The 21,908-nt window shown below is 34.8% G+C and overlaps 2 protein-coding genes across 2 annotated transcripts; both read left to right on the forward strand.

Annotated features, from left to right (window-relative positions):
* The first annotated feature begins 2,579 nt into the window (after positions 1 to 2,579).
* Positions 2,580 to 5,366, forward strand: knk (cytochrome and DOMON domain-containing protein knickkopf). The gene is made up of 9 exons (XM_081986178.1): positions 2,580 to 2,810; positions 3,001 to 3,220; positions 3,273 to 3,620; positions 3,671 to 3,845; positions 3,896 to 4,138; positions 4,192 to 4,327; positions 4,379 to 4,669; positions 4,732 to 4,986; positions 5,040 to 5,366. The coding sequence occupies exons 1-9, from the start codon at positions 2,765 to 2,767 to the stop codon at positions 5,342 to 5,344; spliced, it is 2,019 nt and encodes a 672-aa protein (XP_081842304.1). The 5' UTR covers positions 2,580 to 2,764; the 3' UTR covers positions 5,345 to 5,366.
* Positions 5,367 to 7,724: 2,358 nt separating this feature from the next.
* On the forward strand, positions 7,725 to 21,908 carry LOC145733399 (uncharacterized). The gene is made up of 6 exons (XM_081986183.1): positions 7,725 to 7,987; positions 16,932 to 17,140; positions 18,026 to 18,161; positions 20,439 to 20,572; positions 20,660 to 20,858; positions 21,502 to 21,908. The coding sequence occupies exons 1-6, from the start codon at positions 7,933 to 7,935 to the stop codon at positions 21,603 to 21,605; spliced, it is 837 nt and encodes a 278-aa protein (XP_081842309.1). The 5' UTR covers positions 7,725 to 7,932; the 3' UTR covers positions 21,606 to 21,908.

The following is a 21,908-nucleotide window of genomic DNA, read 5'->3' on the forward strand; positions in this document are numbered from 1 at the left end:
CACTGATTATTACAAACACAATTTATTGCCAGTAAAGCCGCAATAACGTTAATATTCAATATTGTTTATTAAACTGTATCATATTATTATTATGAATAAATTTGAACAGTTGAAAACTTTGAAATTAAAAGCTGATTAATGATCGGTTTGTCAAATTGAGGCTTACTAATTAAAATTCGATCCGATTACTTTAAACACACACTTGTTTGCTTATTATTGGTTATTAATAATTGTTATTTGTTCAGTATTAGTGTGTATTTATTCACTACAACAAAGGAAGTTTCAGTAACAAAGCCACATTGCAAGCAAATCAATTGACCACCAAATTGTGCTTACACCTAAAAGCCAACCTAGCTGGAACTTGACATTATTGTTCTGAAGTTTCAAGCAATTCCATATACACACTATACTCAATAAATGGAAACAGATCACCGTCTGAAAGTTTTGTACAAGTTTAGCTGCCCTTTTGATTGCTTATAGCGTATTCTTGGCACGGAAGTGAAACAAGAAACTTCAATGAAAACAAGGCAAAACGCGTAATGCCAATTTATATCACGGACCATACGAGATGTAGTTCGTCCCACGAAAGGTTTTAGCTGAAAGGAACTTTTTAAATTTTTCGGCTGGGTAAGCGAAATTATTTATTAAACGTTGGGATGCTGAGATAGTCCTAAATTGACCTAAAAGAAATAGTAAATTGGTACTAAAACTTGGTGTTGCCAAGTCAAAATATTTAATGCCGGTAAAATAATTAGTCAAAAAACGGTAGATCAAAACAAATTCTTTCATTTTACATTATTATACAAAAAACTTTCTATAAAAACCGTACTTCAAAAATACAGATTTTTCATTTTTGCATTAATAATTGTTTTTAAGTTTTGACATTAGTGACAGATATCACGTGGTTTTAAAGAATAATTTAGCTAAGCAGTCACGTGACCATTGTCAAAAATCATAAATCTCAAAAAAACTCTATATATCGAATACTGCAAAAAAACGTTTCTAAATCCTGATTTTTGCAACTTTTTAGCATGGTTTAACAGTTTGGACGTTAGTGATAGTTGTAACGTCATTGTAGAACACTATTTAGCTAGACGGTCACGTGACAATTGGCAAAATAACTGTCATAATTCTCAGAAACACGTTTTATATCAAACACTGCAAGAAAACGTTTCTAAATCCTGATTTTTGCAACTTTTTAGCATGTTTTAACAGCTTGGACGTTAGTGACAGTTGTCACGTGATTTCAGAAGACTATTTAGCTAGACTAAGTCTAAATAACTGTTGTCAAACTGTGACAATTGTCAAATCTCAGAAAATCGTCTTGTTTCGAAAACTGTGCTAAAATGTAATTCTTGCAAATTCTAGTAAAATTTTGACAATAGTGACAGGCATCACGTGGTTTTAGAGAATAATTTGGAGTAAGAAAATGACTGTTTTAAGCGCATTTTTAGAAACCTTATTAAATTTCCTATTCAATAAACTGAAAAAGTATATAAAAAGTTTGTCCTATTCAAAGAACGTAAAAAGCATCCACCAAGTGTCAAGATGTCGCTTAAATACTATTAATTTACTTCTTGACAAAAGATATCAAATCAAACCATATATGAACCTTTGGAAAACTCAAGTCTATCAAATAATGCAAACTATACTATAGTATTTTCTTGATAAAACTGGAAAATAACGTTTGCCGATTTCCCATTCAAATGTAAATTTCCCGTTTTTAGAAAACTTCAAGACTTCAATACAGTCATTGCACGTAATAACAGAATTGTTTGCACAAGCCCCGAGAGAAACACAAACCGTATTCTTTCTTCTCTGTGTGTACGTAGATACTTATTTGCGAGAAATCGGAAAAGCGTGTAAAAGTTGGAAAACGTAAAAGTTTGCCAGCCTAATACACGGAGATTTGATCGTTTTGAAAGAAAATTCAAATCGACTTTTACTTCCCTAAACAGCAAATGGATACTATAACACACACAAAAAAAAAGTATAGTAAAGAAAATACGGAGAGTTTTATCTATGACCCCGAAAATCCCCTAAAAGTGGACCCGTATCCCGACAAAATATTCAGGTCAAGTTTTTCCAGGTCCATTAAAACTTATTGGATCCTAAATTATGCCCCTATTTTTAGATGGCTTTTTGCTTCAGCCCTCTATAGAAGGGATAGTTTGTATCGCGAAAATCTGTTGTTGTCGCCAAGTGCCTAAAGTCCGGCAATGATTTATGTTACATGTGTGGTCGAGTGTGTTTGTACTTTGCGGAAAATATGCCCTTAAACTTTAAAGTTTACCGAAAACTGGATTTGTCGATCGCCCTCAATAATAATGCTTTAAAGCTTGAAATATGAACTTGCCGGAATATTTTAGAGAGTTTGGAACACTGCGCCCCATTATTATAGGGTTCAAGCATTGTGTCCTAATTCAGTTCGTTTCAGCTTAATTTACTTATCACAAGCTAACAAAAAACAAGTTACTAAATGAAGGCTACCATATTCAAACCATAACCGCGTGTGGTACTTTAGCATTTCTGGCGTTTCATTCAACCCAAACTACCAGTACCAGTGGTACTGTTACTCACGACCGTTTCAGTTAAGTTAGTAGAAAGTTGAAATTGAAAGCGTTCTCGCCTACCTTTCAAGATCTTGAAGGTTGTGCAGTATAACAATAACATGCTCAAGTATCAGGCCAGCTAGGGAGATTTTTCCTTTTATATTTATATTAAGGAAAATGCTTTGCAATTTTTTGAAAATTACCGCGTTAGAATGTTTTTAAATGTGTTAGTTTTTGGTGTGTTTCTGATTTCTTCTGGTGAGTGTGGTCAAACATAATTTACGGTCATGTGTGTAGTTTTGTGGTCACCGTATGTTGCTTAACTAAATAGTTTCAACGTTTCTGAAAATTTTGTGAAAGTTCTATGACAAAATGTTTCTTAGAAAACCATGTCTGATCTCACTCTTCAATTAGTCACCAGCTTATTTCAAAATTTATTATTAAACAGGAAATTGTCAAGACGATGACGGTCCTTACAAAGGTAAGTTACTGGGAAAGCTCAATTCCTACCATCACCAAGTGTCTGGTGATGTTTATGCCGTGGATAAGTATACTTTGCTGCTGACTTCCTTTAATTACGATGGCAATGGAGCTGACACCTTTTTTTGGGCTGGGGCAGCCAATCGACCTGGTCCTCAAGGTTTTATCGTTCCTGATGAAGACGGAAGGTATGTTGCATACAGTTCACTCTCCCACAGATAATGTACTAACCAATTTTAGGACTAACGTTTTGGATCGATACTTTAACAAAGATTTCACTCTAGTACTGCCAGAAAAAAAGAAAATTACAGACATTAAATGGTTTGCAATCTACGATATTTGGTCACAAAACACTTTTGGAGATATCTACGTTCCTGAAGAGTTTGAACCACCTACCATGCAGAAAGTGTCACAACTTACAGGCAAAACGAATCAAATCAGTACAATCTCTGTGGAAATTTTGGATGCCAAACAAATTAAACTCATTGGGTTTACTTATGACGGTAAAGCTAAAGACGCCTATTTTTGGGTTGGGGTCGGTGCCCAACCAGTTTCTAAAGGGTTTAAAGTTCCTGACGAATATGGATAGTAAGTACAAACCTATGCAACTGGCCATAAAATAATACGAAAAATTGTAGTCTAGACCCATTAAGGTCTTATAAAAACAAAACAATCACCCTGGAACTACCAGGAGACTTGACCATATTCAACATAGACTGGTTCAGTATATTTGACCATGACACTAACACAAATCTAGGGTCAATCATTATTCCTGAAGCTTTGAATGTCCCACCTTCATTAGTTAAAGTCATTGTAAGTTTTAAGTAACTAAAAGTTAGAACTAGACTTATGCAACATTTTAGCCTCAAAAAGATGATCTCCCAAATTGCCTGCAACTGCACAAGAACTTCCAAGTATCCTGGGAAATATTCGGACCGGCTATAACAATCCAACTAGCAGGAATGGTAAACGAAGACGAGTATTTATCGTTTGGAATTTCAGGCTCAGATGAGAAAAGCCAAATGATAGGGGCTGACGTTGCAGTAGCTTATATTAACGGGTATCAAGGATACGCCACTGACTATAATATAACCGCGTTAACACCCGTAAGTTTTTGGTTCAAAAAACAGTTACAGTTTTGTAATTATTTAATTTGCAGTGCGTTAAAGTACTAGGTCAGTATAAAGGGGTGTGTAAGGATGAATTGGTGGGTGGCCAGGACAATAATCAATTGAATAGCGCAGTAAGGGAGAATGGAATCAACATTATAACTTACAGAAGATCGCTGATTTCTTGTAAGTTTCACTTTTGCAAAATTAAGCAATTTGGTTAACTAGAACTTGTAGCTGATAGTGGAGACAAAGAGTTTCCTGCCGAGGGTTCAGTTTATGTGATTTGGGGTATAGGAAGACTGGATGAGAATAAAGAACCCGCTTTCCACGACATTTACCCTAAAACTAATATTAGTATTGAATTGAACCCCAAAGAACCACAGAAAAACTGTTACGCCTTCACTAGATCCGAACCGGAAATTGGAGAACCTTGGTCAAAAGGACAGATATTTGACAAGACTATCCGTGTTTTTACTAGTACTATTGGACCTTCAGGAGGTAGAAAAGGATATCAAGCTATTACCAGTAAGTAGATGTTTTTTCTGCATATTGGCATCATCTCTGTAATTCAATCACTGTAATTTTAGAACACACATCTACAGCTTTGGCCTGGTACATCAACGGATTGCTAGCCCCCGAATTATGGTTGCGTAGAGGATTGACCTACGTTTTCAAAGTGCACGGGGGTAACAACCCTCACAGTCCTGAATACTACCATCCTTTAATCATCACCGATGACCCTCACGGAGGCTACGATCGACTGACTGACGTAGCTCAGTCTAAAATTAGGGTTCTAGCTGGGGTCGAATACTCTAGAAGGGGTAGACCAAAGTCAACTGCAGGTAAAGTAGTTCTATTAGAAATAACTGGGTTTTTTCTTAAAAAAAAATTGTAGCTGGACGATTATGTTTGTCCAATCATAAACCAGGACATGACAGGAGATTGGACGATGATTTTGAATCATTTAAAAAGTTTAACAAGTCTTTGACTTGGATGTGCGAGTCTGGAGAACCTGGAACCTTGGAGTTTACTCCAAACACTTCATGGCCTGATACGGTTTACTACAACTCGTTTACTCAGGCTAATATGGGCTGGAAAATTCATGTTATAGATAGTTTTAATCAACGCGTAAGTGGTGCTCCATCACTAGTTCCAATAAGTGTTTTGATTCTAATTTTGCCTGTGATTTTATTACAGTAATATACCACTGATATTTATTAAATTGCCTTTTTTGTCTCATCATAAAATTTCACTTTAAAAAATCACTTTTCCTTTATGAATGATGAGGTGGAGAATATTGATAGATCAAAGCTTATATATTTCTCGGTAAACAGAAGAATTTCCGGTCACGTTCGGTTCTCTCCACACTCACATGGGAGTAAGGCAGATTCGTATCATACTTTCCGTTCTGATGCGAAAAGTTTCACGGAAAAAATAACCCAGAACCATAAACTAAAACGGCAAAAGCGCCAGCTTTTCGTTATATCATTTCCCTTAGCACGTTCGAGAATAATAAATGTAGGTGTATAATTTAGAATTACTGACGGAAGGAAACTTTCAATATTTTGTCTTTCATTTTACGAACTTGGGAAAGTTTCTATTTGTACTTATAAGGCAATTTAACTTCCGCTTTGGGAACGAGCAAACTTATTAGATTATCCTCTGCGTATAAACAGTTGGAAAAGTTTCTGATTTTTTTTAGGAATAGTAGAGTGTTTAATTATTGCAACAAATAAAACTTTCACCATGTTGGTATTAACATTATTTAGTATTATGGGAAATCTCATTACATTTTTGGAATCCTCGTTAAACTTCGTATCCAATAATCTGAAAAAACACTACAAAATTTGGTACAATCAGAGAGAAAAGGGGTATCAAAATTTGAAATGTTTGAAACACAGTTTGGAAGGACAGTCAGGGACAAAATAGCCTGTAAAACATACTTGGAGTGAGAAAGTGACTGTTTTAAGCACATTTTTGGAATCCTCATTAAATTTCCTATCCAATAACCTGAAAAAACACCACAAAATATGGTACAATCAAGGAGAAAAGAGGTGTCAAAATTTGAACTGCTAGAAACACAGTTTGAATGGACAGTCAGGGACAAAATAGCCTGTAAAACACACTAGGAGTGAGAAAGTGACTGTTTTAAGCACATTTTTGGAATCCTCCTTAAATTTCCTATCCAATAACCTGAAAAAATACTACAAAATATGGTACAATCAAGGAGAAAAGCGGTGTCAAAATTTGACCTGCTAGAAACACAGTTTGAATGGACAGTCAGGGACAAAATAGCCTGTAAAACATACTTGGAGTGAGAAAGTGACTGTTTTAAGCACATTTTTGGAATCCTCATTAAATTACCTATCCAATAACCTGAAAAACACCTCAAAATATGGTACAATCAAGGAGAAAAGCGGTGTCAAAATTTGAACTGCTAGAAACACAGTTTGAAAGGACAGTCAGGGACAAAATCGCCTGTAAAACACACTAGGAGTGAGAAAGTGACTGTTTTAAGCACATTTTTGGAATCCTCATTAAATTTCCTATCCAATAACCTGAAAAAATACTACAAAATATGGTACAATCAAGGAGAAAAGCGGTGTCAAAATTTGAACTGCTAGAAACACAGTTTGAAAGGACAGTCAGGGACAAAATCGCCTGTAAAACACACTAGGAGTGAGAAAGTGACTGTTTTAAGCACATTTTTGGAATCCTCATTAAATTTCCTATCCAATAACCTGAAAAAATACTACAAAATTTGTTACAATCAGAGAAAAGCGGTATCAAAATTTGAACTGCTAGAAACACAGTTTGAAAGGACAGTCAGGGACAAAATAGCCTGTAAAACATACTTGGAGTGAGAAAGTGACTGTTTTAAGCACATTTTTGGAATCCTCCTTAAATTTCCTATCCAATAACCTGAAAAACACTACAAAATATGGTACAATCAAGGAGAAAAGCGGTGTCGAAATTTGAACTGCTAGAAACACAGTTTGAATGGACAGTCAGGGACAAAATAGCCTGTAAAATACACTAGGAGTGAGAAAGTGACTGTTTTAAGCACATTTTTGGAATCCTCATTAAATTTCCTATCCAATAACCTGAAAAAACACTACAAAATATGGTACCATAAGGGAGAAAAGCGGTGTCAAAATTTGAACTTCCAGAAACACTGTATTGCAATCCAGATCCAGTGTCGTAGGTGTACACAAACACTCTGTCTTCACAGATTTTCTATTTAGGCGATTACACCATGTGTACAATAATTAAAAAATGTAAAACATTTGGGCCAAAAAGGTGGCATACTAATCGCCAAAGAAGGGTTGTTTTTTGTTCTCGCCAAAGGGTTATTCGACGAGAATTGGTTTAATATCATGCAAATCGCGGATACGTAAATATTTATAGGAAAACAACATAGGCAGAACAGAAGGGGGGGCCATTTACGCTACTTGCTCCCTTAACAATTCAAATCAGGTAATTTTTGGCGGAGAAGTAATTTCAATTGCGACGAGAGAATTTGCAAGTGCAAAGCGTGCGCACAAACCAAAGGGGTGCTTTATTCCTGCTGAAGGATGTTCCGTCTATTTCCACCCCATATTCGTACGGATGCGCACGTACTTTCGGCTCATTTTCCGTCGAGAGCCGAAAGAGGGAAAATCCCGAGTAATTTCCCGGCCGTCTTTGTGACTCCTTAATGAGCCCGAACAATTGCTGAAGAAATTCGCACGTGCCAAAGTGTCGGACTTTGATTACGGGACTTACTAGTGACATGAAATAGTTTAACTATGATCGTACATTGGATTTATTGTGTTTTTACTGTTATATTTTTTAGTTTTCAAGGTTTGTATTTTTAGACTTGATTAATTGCCCTGTAAAACAAAAGTGGCTGAAGTTTGACATAGTTTGCATTCTCTGTAATGATACCCCGTTCAGGCTTAAAGCCAGACAGGCATTGCCAATTTAGACTAGACTATAATGGATACTAAAGGGATTAAGGTTGAATGTTGCTTATGCAACTAATTTCATTCGGTTTGTATAACTTGCATCCCAAGCAAGTGATAAATTACCATTAAAGAACGACTATTCTAGATATCACAGTTTAACTTGCATGATAGATGCAGCAGTTACGAAACTCCTTAACGATAAATTCATACCCACCTAAAAGACCCTTTGAATTCCCCAATCTCGGCTTAAAGATTTCCATCTCTTTAGACTAATTAGATACAGAGAGAGTTTAACTTTAGTTAAATTCAACCCTCTTAGTTAAACGTTTTTAAAGCATAATAGAAACTGGGGTCGATTTTAATGTTTTATTAATCACCTGCTAGACAAGTCGGCTCTTTTTTTCAATCAATTTCAATGGAGTCAAGGCGTTGCTAATTCTTAAGTCTGTGATCGACACTTTCATATTAAATCTTCCGAGGCAGGATAGAAAAATCAATTGCCAGGAAATTTAATTTTACTTGTAGTAGTGCTGTTGTTCGATTATCGATTCGAAAGCTCTAGTTTTGATCTAATTAGCTTCAAAGAGATATTACAACTGCAAACTAGATGGCATTTAATTAGATACTAAAAGTTTGATTAATTGCACTATTGCAGCATGGTTCGTAGTTTGTGATTGGTCAAAAAAAAAACAGCAAGCTGAAAGCTGCTTTTTTGACCAATCACAAACTACCACTGTACTGACATTTACACAAATACCACACATGTAAACATAGCATAATACTAAGTATTTTCTGTCCCAGGAGAAGGGGCAGTGACGACATTAACTGTGACGTCATATTGAAATTCACTAGTCTTAGATTAGTTCTTAAAATTTTCTCTGATTTTTTGTGGTTGTCGGTGTAATTTTAAAAGCTTTTTGTTGAAGCAAACGTCCAACGAGGTGCGTTTTTGGTAAAAATTTTAGAGATTTTTTAAAAAAATGCACATTTTGACGCAATTTTGGGCAGCAAAACAGCGGCCATATTGAATTTTGCTCAATCAAAAACGTTTTTGTACTAATTTCGAACTGGGAAACATGATTCTGACGTCCATTTTGCTCTAACTGGCACAGTTGCTAAGATGATTGAAATTATGGCAGTTTTGACAGTTTTTACGGCGTCACATTTTTACCATTAACTTAAGTTATTTAAGAAGTCAACGACAATTTTCATATTTCAAAAATTTTCAGAAAAAATACACGGGGTACCCTTTGTATAAAATATCAATCAAAAATGTTTGAGTAAACTGTCAAATTCAATGGGGTTGCGTTCAGAAATATCGCCGGTGCATACTCCGTGAAGTCATTTGACAGTTTATCACGTGACACCGGTTCGTTCTTTAAATATGTCGATCAGATGACACATTGATAATTTACGGACGTGGAGTTATTTCTGTAATTTAAAAATTCGTAAAAGCAGCTTTTTCTTGACCAATCACAACCTTTTTTACAGGAAAAAAAGTATGTTTTGGTAAAAAGTTGGGACTTACTATAAAGCTTTGAAATGAGATATTTCATTTTTAGACACTCTGGTTTATTTTATCGGCAGCAACATCTCAACTGTCCGGACCTTCTTTAACACTTAATCGTCCAAAAGCAAAACCCTCCGAGTTCAGTCAAATGGAAATTATGACGCTCCTTTTGCTCTTTATTCATCCTGAAAATATCTGGCCCAAGTATAAATTGACTTTTTAGAGTTTTCTTCGTTCAATTAGTTTGATTAATAAATTATGTGAGCGCAATTAATGATTGTTGGTGCACTACCAAGTGCAAAGTGGCTTAGTTGGAAAAATATTATTTCAGCAAGAAAATTGCCATTTCTGTTAGTGTTACAAGACTTAAAACGGGTGACAAAGCTTGATAAATCAACGTTTTTTTTTAAATATTCGAGTTCTATTGTGGGCGAAAAGCACATGTAACATAAATTGAGAGAAAACTGACATTAAATGAAATCACCGACAAATTCTCCGACAGCACGGCTCAGTGAATATAATGCGGCCATGGGAGGATTGAAAATAGCGGATTTTAACTGAAATAAAGCTGTTTATATTCTGAATATATGCCATATTCGACCTGCCCTTTTTCCTATTTGGTATTGTCAAGGGACCTGCGGCAACCTCTATTATAGAGCACCAATGTAGGCCATAACTGATGATTCTCTCTTTGTACTCTTGTACTACAATTGCTAAACACTTCGATTATTTCATGTACAATAAAGTAGAATTTTTTTTTTTTTTTTTTTTTTTTTTTTTTTTTTTTTTTTTTTTTTTTTTTTTTTGATGCAAACCTACTGTTCTACCCCAAAACCAAACAAACAAAAAAAACCTACCACACATCAAACCGAGGGTAATTCAAGGCTTAAATCCTTCCGGTTTGCTGGCTATTTTCTTTAAATCTAGGAGTTTGATGGTCAACCTGAAACGTATCGCACGTCTGTTTCGTGGGCGCCATTTTTTTTGTCGCTAAGAAACCACGTTTCTTGAAGCGGTGTTCAGGGAAATTTGAGGTTGACGACCAAATTCCGCAGCCGATCGAGTGGAGATGGTGGGACCTCTAAGTGGAAACGTCGATTCCTAAAAGTCTACGGGGAATTGTCTTGTGCGGTGCACTTCCTAGAGGCGGAAAGGATGAAAATCTAGGAGAAGACCACGTGGATGTGACAGTGATGGTTATAGTTTCCACGAGGAATGACTATATCTTTTATTCGGATCGTGCCCTTAATCGCTCTTAGACTTTTTTGTGTACACATATTAGTATTTTTTGTAAAATTCTGCAAGCGGGAGGGATGAGAGTTTCTCAGACGCACGCAAGTGCCTCTTCCGCGGAACTTTAGTAATCGTGTATCGCGTAATCGCGCTGTTAAACTGGCTGAACGTCTCATTGACGAGTGGCCATCGTAACCACAACACACACACTTTAAATCTAAATTTAAGCGCACGCAATACACTGAAAGCAATAAAACGGGAATTCTAATTCCCTTTTCTGTTCCATCAGAGAGTAATGAAAAGCCTCGCTAAATACCCGACCAGGTAATTTTATTTGCTGAATTAAAACCGGTATAATGCAGTTATTTCGGTTAATGCGAATTTATTGACAATTTTGTTTGACAAAACGTACTTTGTATTATAGTTTCGGTTCAGTATTGGTGGGAAAAATTGTCAGAGGCTATCACTATTGAGATTTACGCAAATGCTGTATTTGTCAGTCACGTGATAATAGTTAAATTAACCTTTAATTAGGAAAAAAAATAAGCTAAAAGAACACACAGCTGGTGTACTACTTTAATGTTATTTGATAGAGCAGGATACAGATATACTAATTTTGCCCTAAATATGCCAATGGACTAAACACAGTGGGTAAATTGTAATTGGTCAAAAAAAGCAGTTTTCAGCTTGTTGCTTTTATTTTCACCAATTACAAACTCTTCTGTGATCTACAGAAATACTGCACACATGGACTTACCATTAGTGATTTTGACCTACAAATAACGGAATGATATATTGCATTTTATAGGGGTTAGGGAAGGAAGGGGTTGGTTAACATATAGCATGTGGCAATTTGGTTTGGAATTAAATTTTAAAAATTGCCCAGGACATATGACGCGTGTTTCCAAAAACCGAATGTGCCTAATGACTTTAATAACGACATTCGCGGTTGCATAACGTCGAAATCATTGCAAACAAAATGCGACGTAAGTTTCACAGATGCAAAGTCCTTATTAAAATGCAAGCTGCCTGGAAATGTTTCTTGTAATATTACCGAGTTGACAGCGTGATTTTCTCTCTAGTTGGCAAGATGGCAATTTCTTTCAGCTTATTAGTATTGCTGCTCGCATCACAAAAATGATGCGTTATGATATAGTTTCGTGCAGAGTTTATTTTCGATATTATTACGTCCTCCGAGGAATTATATTAAAAGCAATTTTATGCAACCCCACTCAACCTCAATGCTTCCAACTGTAAATTTGCCGTTCTAAATTCCATTCCTCCTGCAGCGAGCGAATTTTAAATTAAACAGCCCCCGACTTAAAACAAGAATACCCTAAGCGAGTTACCTGGGCGATTGTACGAAGGAATTTAATTATTCTCACCTCGGGGAGCAAAGAACTTCCTGTTGTTGTCGCTGTTTTAACCTTAATAGATTTCCATGTATGCGCTTCTGATGATTATCAGAGGAAAATGGTTAATAGGTTACGCAAACATGCGAAATAATGCTTGCTCCTTTTGGGAAATGTTTTGCTTCTTTCTGTCTTTTATTAGGTAAGTCTACATGTGCAGCATTGGCTTAGCATCAACTTGGGCATAGTTTTATTTTTATTAAAAGAGCCTAATCTGCCTAAACGTTCCCCAAAAATAAATCAGGCATAACAGGCAATTTTGGCCTTATTCCCTTGTCATATATATTTTTTATACGAACCGTCCTCTCCCTCTCAACAGTCACGTTTTAGAAGCAAAATAGGTTATAGGATGCTGGAAATATTTTATGACAAAACGATTCTCCACCAGTTTTATGTTCTATAAGCCCAAATTGCACGATGAAACTGTAATGCGATGGTCGGTGTTGTCTTTTATTGCTTGTCAACCATTTCATGGCAATTTCAAATGACTTTTCCCTTTAAATTTGCCAAATATGATTATTTCATTTGTACCGTTCCACCGTTTCGTTTATAGCCAGTTTTGACGATAGTTTCATCAAGGGTTAATTAAATCCAGCTACTGAAGGGGAAAATTTGTAATTAAATTACCACTTTGCACAAACGTGTGGCACAGGTTTTTGCGTGTTTTGACTGCGGAAAAAATGGTTGAAACTCGACAAAGCATGTTACGCAAATCATAAAAAGAAGACACAAATTTTTTTAACTTCACTTATTTGTCTCAGAAATCAAACGAAAATTTCGTTGGAAAAATTTATTCCAAACGAAATACTAAAAGCAGAGAAGAAAAAATCTTAATAAGGAAGGTTGCCTTGAGTCTTCCAATAAAACGTTAAATTAAGATTTCAATTTTAGATACCTAGAGTTAACGGTTTAATTTTATCCAAATTAATTTCGTTCTTTGTATGCGAAATTATATAGCTACGATAAGCTAAGGTGTTTACACCAATATAATGTTAAATAGTTCACACAATTTGTAGTTTGTGATTGATCAAAAAAATGAAATTGGTATTGAAGAAAATTTTCCACTGAAAATAGTATATTTATTCAAGGAGCATGTATTGTAATGATAGCTATTACTCACGAATCATTGAGTGAGTGAAAGCTGTGGTAATAGGCATTACACGCGTGTAAAATACTATACTTTTTCTACGACTGTGGTAAGTGTATTATTCACAACGAAAGAAAATAACAAACACAAATAAAAATATTATCTGCTGTCAACGGATTGTCAGTTTTGTACCAGACAATTTGACAGCTATAGTAAAAACCAAAATAAATTGAGTCACACTGATTTTGTTACTTTTCAAATATATTTCGTCGTTTTATATTTCCATGGAATGGAATTTGACAGTTTCCAGGATTGGGACGGTCAAATGTCATAATTGATAAAATTCCACTCAAAAAGCTATAAAATACAGGGTGGTCCAGTTTGAAATGTCAATAATTCACTATTCTATAGCCCATCAAAAAATAAGTTAACATACATACATGAAAATGGTGAGGTTTTGTTTTTTGTTTATCAATCCCAATCCTCTGACCGGTTTCGCCGTATTACGGCTCATCAGAGAGGCTATAGGGCTTGATAACCAAAGAACAAAACCTTCGTTCCAGTATAGTCAACTGGATGCCAGAAATGATAGTTGTGTGCAACATCTGGTGACATCTGTACTCAAAACAAAAAACAAAACCTCACCATTTTCAACCAATCAGATCGGTGTTTACCGAATGATGCGGCATTAATGGTGCTGTTCCTAGATTTTGGAACGCCATCTGTACTTTCTAACTCATAGAGTTGAGTACAGATGTCACCAGATGTTGCACACAACTAACATACATACATATTATGTCATTTTCCTGAAAAATGCTTCCCAAGGAAAATACAGTCCATAAATGTTCAGTTTAAAAAATCAGTTTCTTGTCATAACTGTCAGACCGCTGGAGCAATTTTAATCAAATTTAGAACAAACACATATGAAATTAATACTTCCATTAATCGAAACTGTCCAGTGGTGTAAATACAAAAAGATGGTTTTCATTTTTCTGCCTTATATTCTATGTCACTGGATATTTTTCAAAATTTTCCGTTTTTTTTACTTTTTCAATTTGGCAAAATAAGTATCTCTTACAAAACTCTAATTTGAAGTTTTGTTTACGACAAAATTGAGTAATTACCCTATTTAAAGACCCAAAACCAACCCAACCCAACATAAAAATTGTCTTGGAAACGGTGAAAATTTACTTGAGAAGCTGAAAAAATGTCTTTGTAGCCAGTTTTCACAGTTTCCAGACAAATTGAAAGACTTTAGTTTTGAAATTTAACTTAGAAACCGGTAAATTTACTTATTTACACATTTCAACCTTGAAAATTGACATGGACACCAAGAAGTGACTCTGAATTAATGAAAAGTGACATCAAAAGCTTAAATTTTGCAATTGAAGTAAGTTTTCATAATTTAAAAATAGATTTCAATATTTTAGTCTTGAAAATAGCCTTAAATACAGGATATTGATTAGATTCATGAAAATTGACTTGAAGACTAACTTTTCAGGTTTTTTTACTTTACTTTTCATTTTTTTAGAACTCTGGACTATTTTTAGGGCTTTGAAACTGCTTTCAGCTTGGAAAATCGAGTTTTATGGTTATCTTCACCAAGTTTTTGACATAGCAGACTTAAAAAACTATTTTTACAGTTTTCGTAGGCTTAAATATGCCATTTCATGCTTTGTCAGTATTAAATTGACTTCTAGACGCTTCACTGTGTTTTAAGACTGAAAAATCGAATTTTAAACTATTTTTTATAGTAAAAGTTAAGTTTCAGACTCTTCATTGATGAAAGTAAACAATTTTGGCATTAAATGCTAATATAGTAAATAATTAAATTTTTAGAATAAAATTAGTCTGACTGTCTGACAGTTGTAGCAAAAAAAAGATTTTCAAAACTGAATTTTGGCGGTCTGTGTTTTCCAGGAAAATGAAAAAGCGTTCTTCAGGAAAATGACATAATGCGTGTCAACTTATTTTTTGATGGGCTATCGATTGGTGAATTATTGACATTTAAAACTGGACCACCCTGTATGTTTGGTACTGTTTATACTAATTTTAATATTGTTTTGTGGTTTTACAGCTTTATGAAGAAGATTTTGACGGTTGTCATTTTTAAAAACGACTAAAATTAATTTATAAACACACACACAATCAAAGGTTAGAAACACACAATCAAACAAAATTTCGTAACTTATATCACAAACTTATATTTTCCAAATTCTTTGTATACTACTAGATGTGATTATTGTAAGTGTGATCTAAAACAATTTTACGTTAAAGTGCTTTTACCTAATCATTTTGGCTTACAAAATGACATATGCATATTCCATAATTAATTCGATATTTAATGTTGTGGTTTAGCTGAATGATACTGATTAAAAGGATAAATATCAAAGGTATTATTAATAGTCGTCATATTTCACTGGTTTAACAATACCATTAAAATAATAATAGTTTAAACATGTCACTCGTAAAAAATATTCCAATTGGATGGAGATATTCGTTTCGAGGAATTTAAGTTGGAAACGTTCGCACCCTATCAGAGATCGTGATCGTAGTTGGGCGAAGACACGACAAAATTCCTGAGAATTGGTATGTCTGGAGAGTTGGCAAGGTATTTGTTTCCCAGAAAACTTTATACGGAAATTGCACTGGTTTTCTGTTCGACACAACCAACCAGAAAAAAAATGTTAATAAGCCTGAACGGACCATTAATAAACGCCAACTAAACCCGTATTTCATCGTTCGATATGACACATATTTTTGCATAACGTAATAGGGTAATATGTCTGCTAATATGGGCGCTATACGACATCGCGATACTTTAGGATGTAAATAAACTTTACACCCCAAGCGTTTTATTCAAAAGCATCATTCTTCAATTACCAAGCTCGAAACGATCAATTTGCGTCGTAACAAAGTTTAGCAAATAAATTGTTTGAAATTGTGTTCGCCTGCAAAAGTTTCATTCTGGAAAGTTTCGACAAAAAAGTTTACGACAGTATAATACGAAAAACGTATGTCTCAGATACCATGTCGATGACACGTAGTTTGTTGTACGAATAGTGTTACTTTGGTCTATTTTGAATTATGTATGACTTTAATATACGCAGTTGGAAAATATTTTTGTGGTAACCATAAATCATCGAAAACACATTTATTCCATACTTTTTGCAAAGGCATAAATAAAATAATATTTATTGCCAAAGCAATTAATACCGAATTATGACGTCTAGATAAAAGTTATTGCTTGGCGGTTAATGGAATTTACTATGTTATTAATATGCTTTTCATGGAGAGTCAGGGGAAAAAATCTGTTTTTCTCTCTTTTAAAGCTGGGGAAAAAAAAGAATGGTTTTTCATTGGAAACCATTACTTAAAATCAATTCTTTAGCTGTCTAGACGGGAATCAGATAACAAACGATTCTCATAGCATTTTCAGTAAAAAGTTCGTGGCCTGGGGGTATTTGCTGCGACAGGACTTAAAGTCTCAGCACTTATCAAGATTATTCTTTTAATTTCTTGTTTACTGCAGCTGATTCGGTTTCACTATATTTAGTGACCTAGAAAATTCTATTCTAAGCTAACATTTTTTTTCTAGATATTGGATGTCTCAAAGACGTGAAACTATCAATAGAGCCTTCGGTGGTACATTTCATGAACCATTCGACTTTGAAATGTTCCTACGACCTGGAAGATGATATTCTATATTCAGTGAAATGGTATAGAGGACCAAGGGAGTTTTATCGTTTTACTCCAAGTGAACGTCCCAACACTAAAGTTTTCCCTTTTGACGGATTGACTGTTGATGTAAGTTTTTTTGAAAGTTAATTATAGAGAAAAGTAAAGAACAAAGCAAATTTTAGAGGAAGTTTTAACATAATAACATAATGCAACGTCCTCGATTTGATACTCAAAAACTTTGAGTTCTTTGAAGGTTCTCTCCCAGCTTTATACATAACGCTCGCTAGCAGACTATTATGCAAATACCGTTGAACTATCGATGCATATTCGGGCATTACACATTCAAAGCTCTAAACAACCAGAATTTCCTCAGATTTTCCGCTTGAAGGCACGATCCCAGATGCAGATTTTAGTGTCAGTAAGCGCGAGTATATTACACTTGCTCTAACTTTGCGGCGGGACAATTCTCCCCCATATAAGACCCAAGCCATATATTTATGATGCAAATGTGGCTTTCTATCGTCGCATTTTAGCGGCTTCTTGATCTATTGACGATGCTACTTTTCGTCAACTCCCCTTTTCGGAATGGTTGATGTTCCACTTTATCGCCGGAAGTGTTTTCGATTTTCACGTGCGATGCATTTAGAGATAACAATGTGGAAATGGATTAGTTGCTTAGAATTCAAGGTGTTACATCTTAAAACCTTAAAAAGCATAAAATATGCATTATTCTTCTTTACTCGTTTTTGCAGCATTGATGGTACATATTTTAACATTTTTTAAGTTAAAAATGCAAGCACAATCTAATAGAAAATTTGCATTTAAGTAATAAATGAATATTCGGTTTTTATGCTCAAAGGAATAACTTTAAAAATTATGATTTCTAGATGGTTACAATAAAAAGGAATCTAATGAAAATGTGGTTCGGTCTATTGCAGCGAATCGTAATGCACCTGATATTTAAGTAGGGTCGCTATTTTGGATGAATCATAAAATCAGTTTTTATTGCAGGAGAGCCATTCCAATTCGACTCAAGTGCTTCTCCGAAATATCGAGTTCAATTTGTCCGGCAATTTTAGCTGCGAAGTTACTACCGATCAACCCCATATGGTTACCGGTGTCGATGTACAAAGTATGATTGTTATACGTAAGTATATCTCTACAGTACTAGTACTACATTAAAAGTCTTCAGTAGATTTTAGATGTTTTACAGAACATGAGAAGTTTTGTCCGAAATGCCGTTCAGGTATACTGAAAAGAAACAAATCCTTATATCAAGACTTCATAGACTATTTCCAGAAGTAAAAAGTGGCTTGAAAAACTTGCTTGAATCTTCTAGAGTCATTTTGAAAGTTCCATAGACCTCTAAATGCTACTGAAAACTGCCAGAATCCTCTACAAGTGTCTTGAACCTTCCTATAACTGTTTTGAATTGCCAGAGTCCTCTAGACACTTTTCAACGTTCCATGGAATTTAAGTGCCAGAGGATTTTATAAGTGCAATTATTATGAGAAAAAACGAGTCTATAGACAGGAAAGTAAGAAAAACCAGCAAAAAATCAATACCAATAAGACGGATAGATAATGAAAGTTTTAATGAAGTGAGACAAATAAAGACAAAGTAACGAAACAGAAAAAACTGCTTTAAGAAGCTAAATTTGCAAAAGTGGTGGTTCTGAATGGCAAACCTTTAATGCTGCAACGTTGCCAAACTTTGCAAAACTAAACTATTTCAATGACCTTTGATACCTACTTACTTATTAGCATTTAATTGAACCATCATATTGAGCTTTGAGCAGCTTTATGTATGAACAAACAAACCAGGTACTTTACAACTCAATTACAGGATAGGACTTAATTTTTTTTAAATAATAAACGTAAAACGTGGACTTTACACATATCTCAGTGTCTTGTTCAAAAACAATTATTGCCAATTTCCTAAAATCTCGCTTTACTCAAATTACTTATTGAAACTGTTTCCATGAATATCAGAATATAAACTAAAGCTTCGATTTGCACGAATGCGAGACAATTATGATGTAGTTTACTGGCAGTAAAGCCCGAGGTAATCTGCCCTACTTACCTTCCATCTAACTGGCGTTATAACGCCAATAACAGTAACATTTCAAATATCCTTCTGGTTATCTTCGTAGTAGTATTATAGAATTGCTTTCCCACACTAAAATTAATAATTTTTACATTGAATATTCAATAATATTCCTGAATTGAACGTTTCAAGCACAAATCCAATGCAAATAAATATCCCATTTGGCGTATTACAATATCCATGTACCTATGCATATTCATGCCCTAATAGCGTATGTATTTGCATAATTCTCTACTAAGCTTCACCTACTGTAAGGACACGGAGATGAGACAAGTTAGTGAACCTGGTGGCTTTGTAGTGCAATCCAAAGTAAGATTAGGGCTTAATTTAGGGCTAATTAAAGGGAAAATCGAGAGGAAAACCCCTCCATAATAGTGCGTGAGGCATAACAATCGGTTCGTTACGATTATATTGTGGCTGCTTAAGGCAGGGCTGCGCTGATTTAACCACCAGTTAACTGGTAAAATATTCTAGGAAGATGAAAATCGTAAATTTTGTTTGCCATGCCACTTAATTTTGCCGTTATATTCTTGGTGGAATTATTATCATTTCAACTCTCGGATTTATGGCCGAATGCGAGCCAGAAGATAAAATAACATTTACCTTGAAAAATCGTCTTGGCGAAATAACGTTTTTTTCAATCCGAGTTTTGTTTACTTTCCCGACAATTTTCGGCTGTTTATTGCTTCCCTTGTAGGCGGGGCCCTTCTAATAAAACCTGTTTTGTCGTCCCCCTCTTTTTAAATAAAATATTTATTAGATTTTGCTCCGAGAAAGGTGTTTTTCACGTTTCCAATGTTTTATAACCTTATTTGAATAAAATCGGTTCCGGACGCCCTCTGCAGGGCGATATTATCTACAGTGATATTATAAAGAGCTGGAATTTCAGCGGTATTCAATATGTTGGCTTAAAATATTCACTAAAGGAATGGAGACATTTTAATAAATTAATAATAAAATGTTTCCAGAGGTTTTACTTAAATATTTATGTTGTGGTAAATTAAACACAAATTTCTTATAAATTTTAGAATTAGTTTTCTTTCTCTAATTTTTTCCAGCAAATATTAGTTTTCTTAAACTTATTTCCAACTCAAGTTTGCCAAACAAACGCTGTTTGAATAGGTAAATATTTGTTACTTTTTAATTACAATTTCTTATCAAACTCCACCAAAACTTTCGAGTTTAAACTATAAGTTTTAACGCACAAATTAGCCAAGTGGCCATCTTTTCGGAGAAGTCACGTAAACAGTAATTTACGTCGTGCCCTTTAATACACTAAATCATAATAATTCCCGCTTTATATTTATTTCCTTTGCAGAATTGCCGGAATCATCCCCTAAGATTAGCGTCGGTCGAGATGTTTTAGACTCCGGACACATTTTACGAGCAAACTGCTCCAGTCCGCTATCCAGGCCACCGGTTACCCTTAAATTTAAACTAAACAACATTACGGTAAATTAATACATACTGAAGTCCATTAAAATCCACTTGTTTGCGTTATTTTCATGTCACTGTTACGTAACTGTTTTCTTTGGGCAGGTTGCAGAAAGTGACGTTGATCCATTTAAAAAGATATCAGAACGGTCCTGGAGTGATCTTTTCCTGGAGTTACCTTTGGAGGACGAGCATTTCGATAATGGTCGGCTGGTTTTGCAATGTTTGGCTGTACTTCCTGGAGTTTATCAGGATGAGGTCTCTCTTGAGCTGGAAAGTGCAAAAGATCCAATTCCTCAAAAAGGTAAGACCATGTCAGTTTATTTTAGTTCATAAAACTGTCTGAGAATAGTTATTTCAAGAGATACCACAAAGTTTAAAGCACATTTTTGGGTCTGTAAAGGCAAAAATTACAATCGGTATAAAACAATCAACATCCTTCCCTAAATCAATTCAATCGAACACCCGAAAGTGATTAAGTCAAATCAATAGGCTTTGGTTCAAAATTAATTTCTGTAAAGGGCAAATAACAAGGTTGAATTATTGTCTAAGTCGATTGATTTTAGAGAACGCGGTTTGATGTAGAGGCACGCTAACACTAGAATTGTATCAACTACATTAGTCGTGTTTGCTGTGCCCCCCATGTGTTGACTCTGAATAGAGCGATATTCGCTCAAACTCCAAATAATGCCGTTACATTTACCTACCCGAATCGAGGAAATTTAGAGCCCAAAAAATATGCAAGATAAAACGAACATATTTATTAAACTCATGTTTCTACAACGTTTCTTATCAGTTTCGCTCCCATAAAAGCCGCCGCTCGTTTCTGCAGATAAAAATGTTAAATAATAAGAAGGGAACTAATTAAAGTCGGTCCAAGATCATTATTTTTCGTTGGAGTTGTCTAAAAATAATTAATTATTGTATCTTTATCTTCTCCTTTCTAGTGCGAGGCCTGAATGGGGTCAAGAAAGCTACCGAGCAAACAAAGCTGCCGTACATTTTGCTTTGTTATTTTTTGTCCCGAAGTGCCATTGTTGGAGTGCTTTAGTCGGTTGTTTGGTGGCCAATTTTCACCTGCTCTTATTATTTCTTACGTATTTACTACCACTCTAATTTGTATTCGAGCTCGGTTTAGTTCAGTAAAATAATCAAGCTTTACAGATTTGTTAATGGGGACAATAAACTTGATTGATTCTGGACATAAAAATTGTGAATTTTTAACTTGTAAATACTAATGTTATAAATAATTGTCGTTTAGAAGTTTACATGTTGAATGTAGATTGTATAAAATGTTATTTAGGATACAATATCTGTGATATTTACTTAGTAATAAACATTGTTATATACCGTA

This window comes from Ips typographus, linkage group LG9, assembly GCF_016097725.1.
Source record: "Ips typographus isolate SLU linkage group LG9, UJ_Ityp_2.0, whole genome shotgun sequence".
NCBI classification, from domain to species: Eukaryota; Metazoa; Arthropoda; class Insecta; order Coleoptera; family Curculionidae; genus Ips; species Ips typographus.

Bases quoted from the DNA above. Each gene is read 5' to 3' on its own strand.
- knk (XM_081986178.1), top strand. From the start codon at position 2,765: ATGTTTTTAAATGTGTTAGTTTTTGGTGTGTTTCTGATTTCTTCTG. The intron at 4,328-4,378 runs GTAAGTTTCACT...TAGAACTTGTAG, and splicing joins CAGAAGATCGCTGATTTCTT to CTGATAGTGGAGACAAAGAG. The intron at 4,670-4,731 runs GTAAGTAGATGT...CTGTAATTTTAG, and splicing joins AGGATATCAAGCTATTACCA to AACACACATCTACAGCTTTG.
- LOC145733399 (XM_081986183.1), top strand. From the start codon at position 7,933: ATGATCGTACATTGGATTTATTGTGTTTTTACTGTTATATTTTTTAGT. The intron at 17,141-18,025 runs GTAAGTTTTTTT...TTTTTATTGCAG, and splicing joins TTGACGGATTGACTGTTGAT to GAGAGCCATTCCAATTCGAC. The intron at 20,859-21,501 runs GTAAGACCATGT...TCTCCTTTCTAG, and splicing joins AGATCCAATTCCTCAAAAAG to TGCGAGGCCTGAATGGGGTC.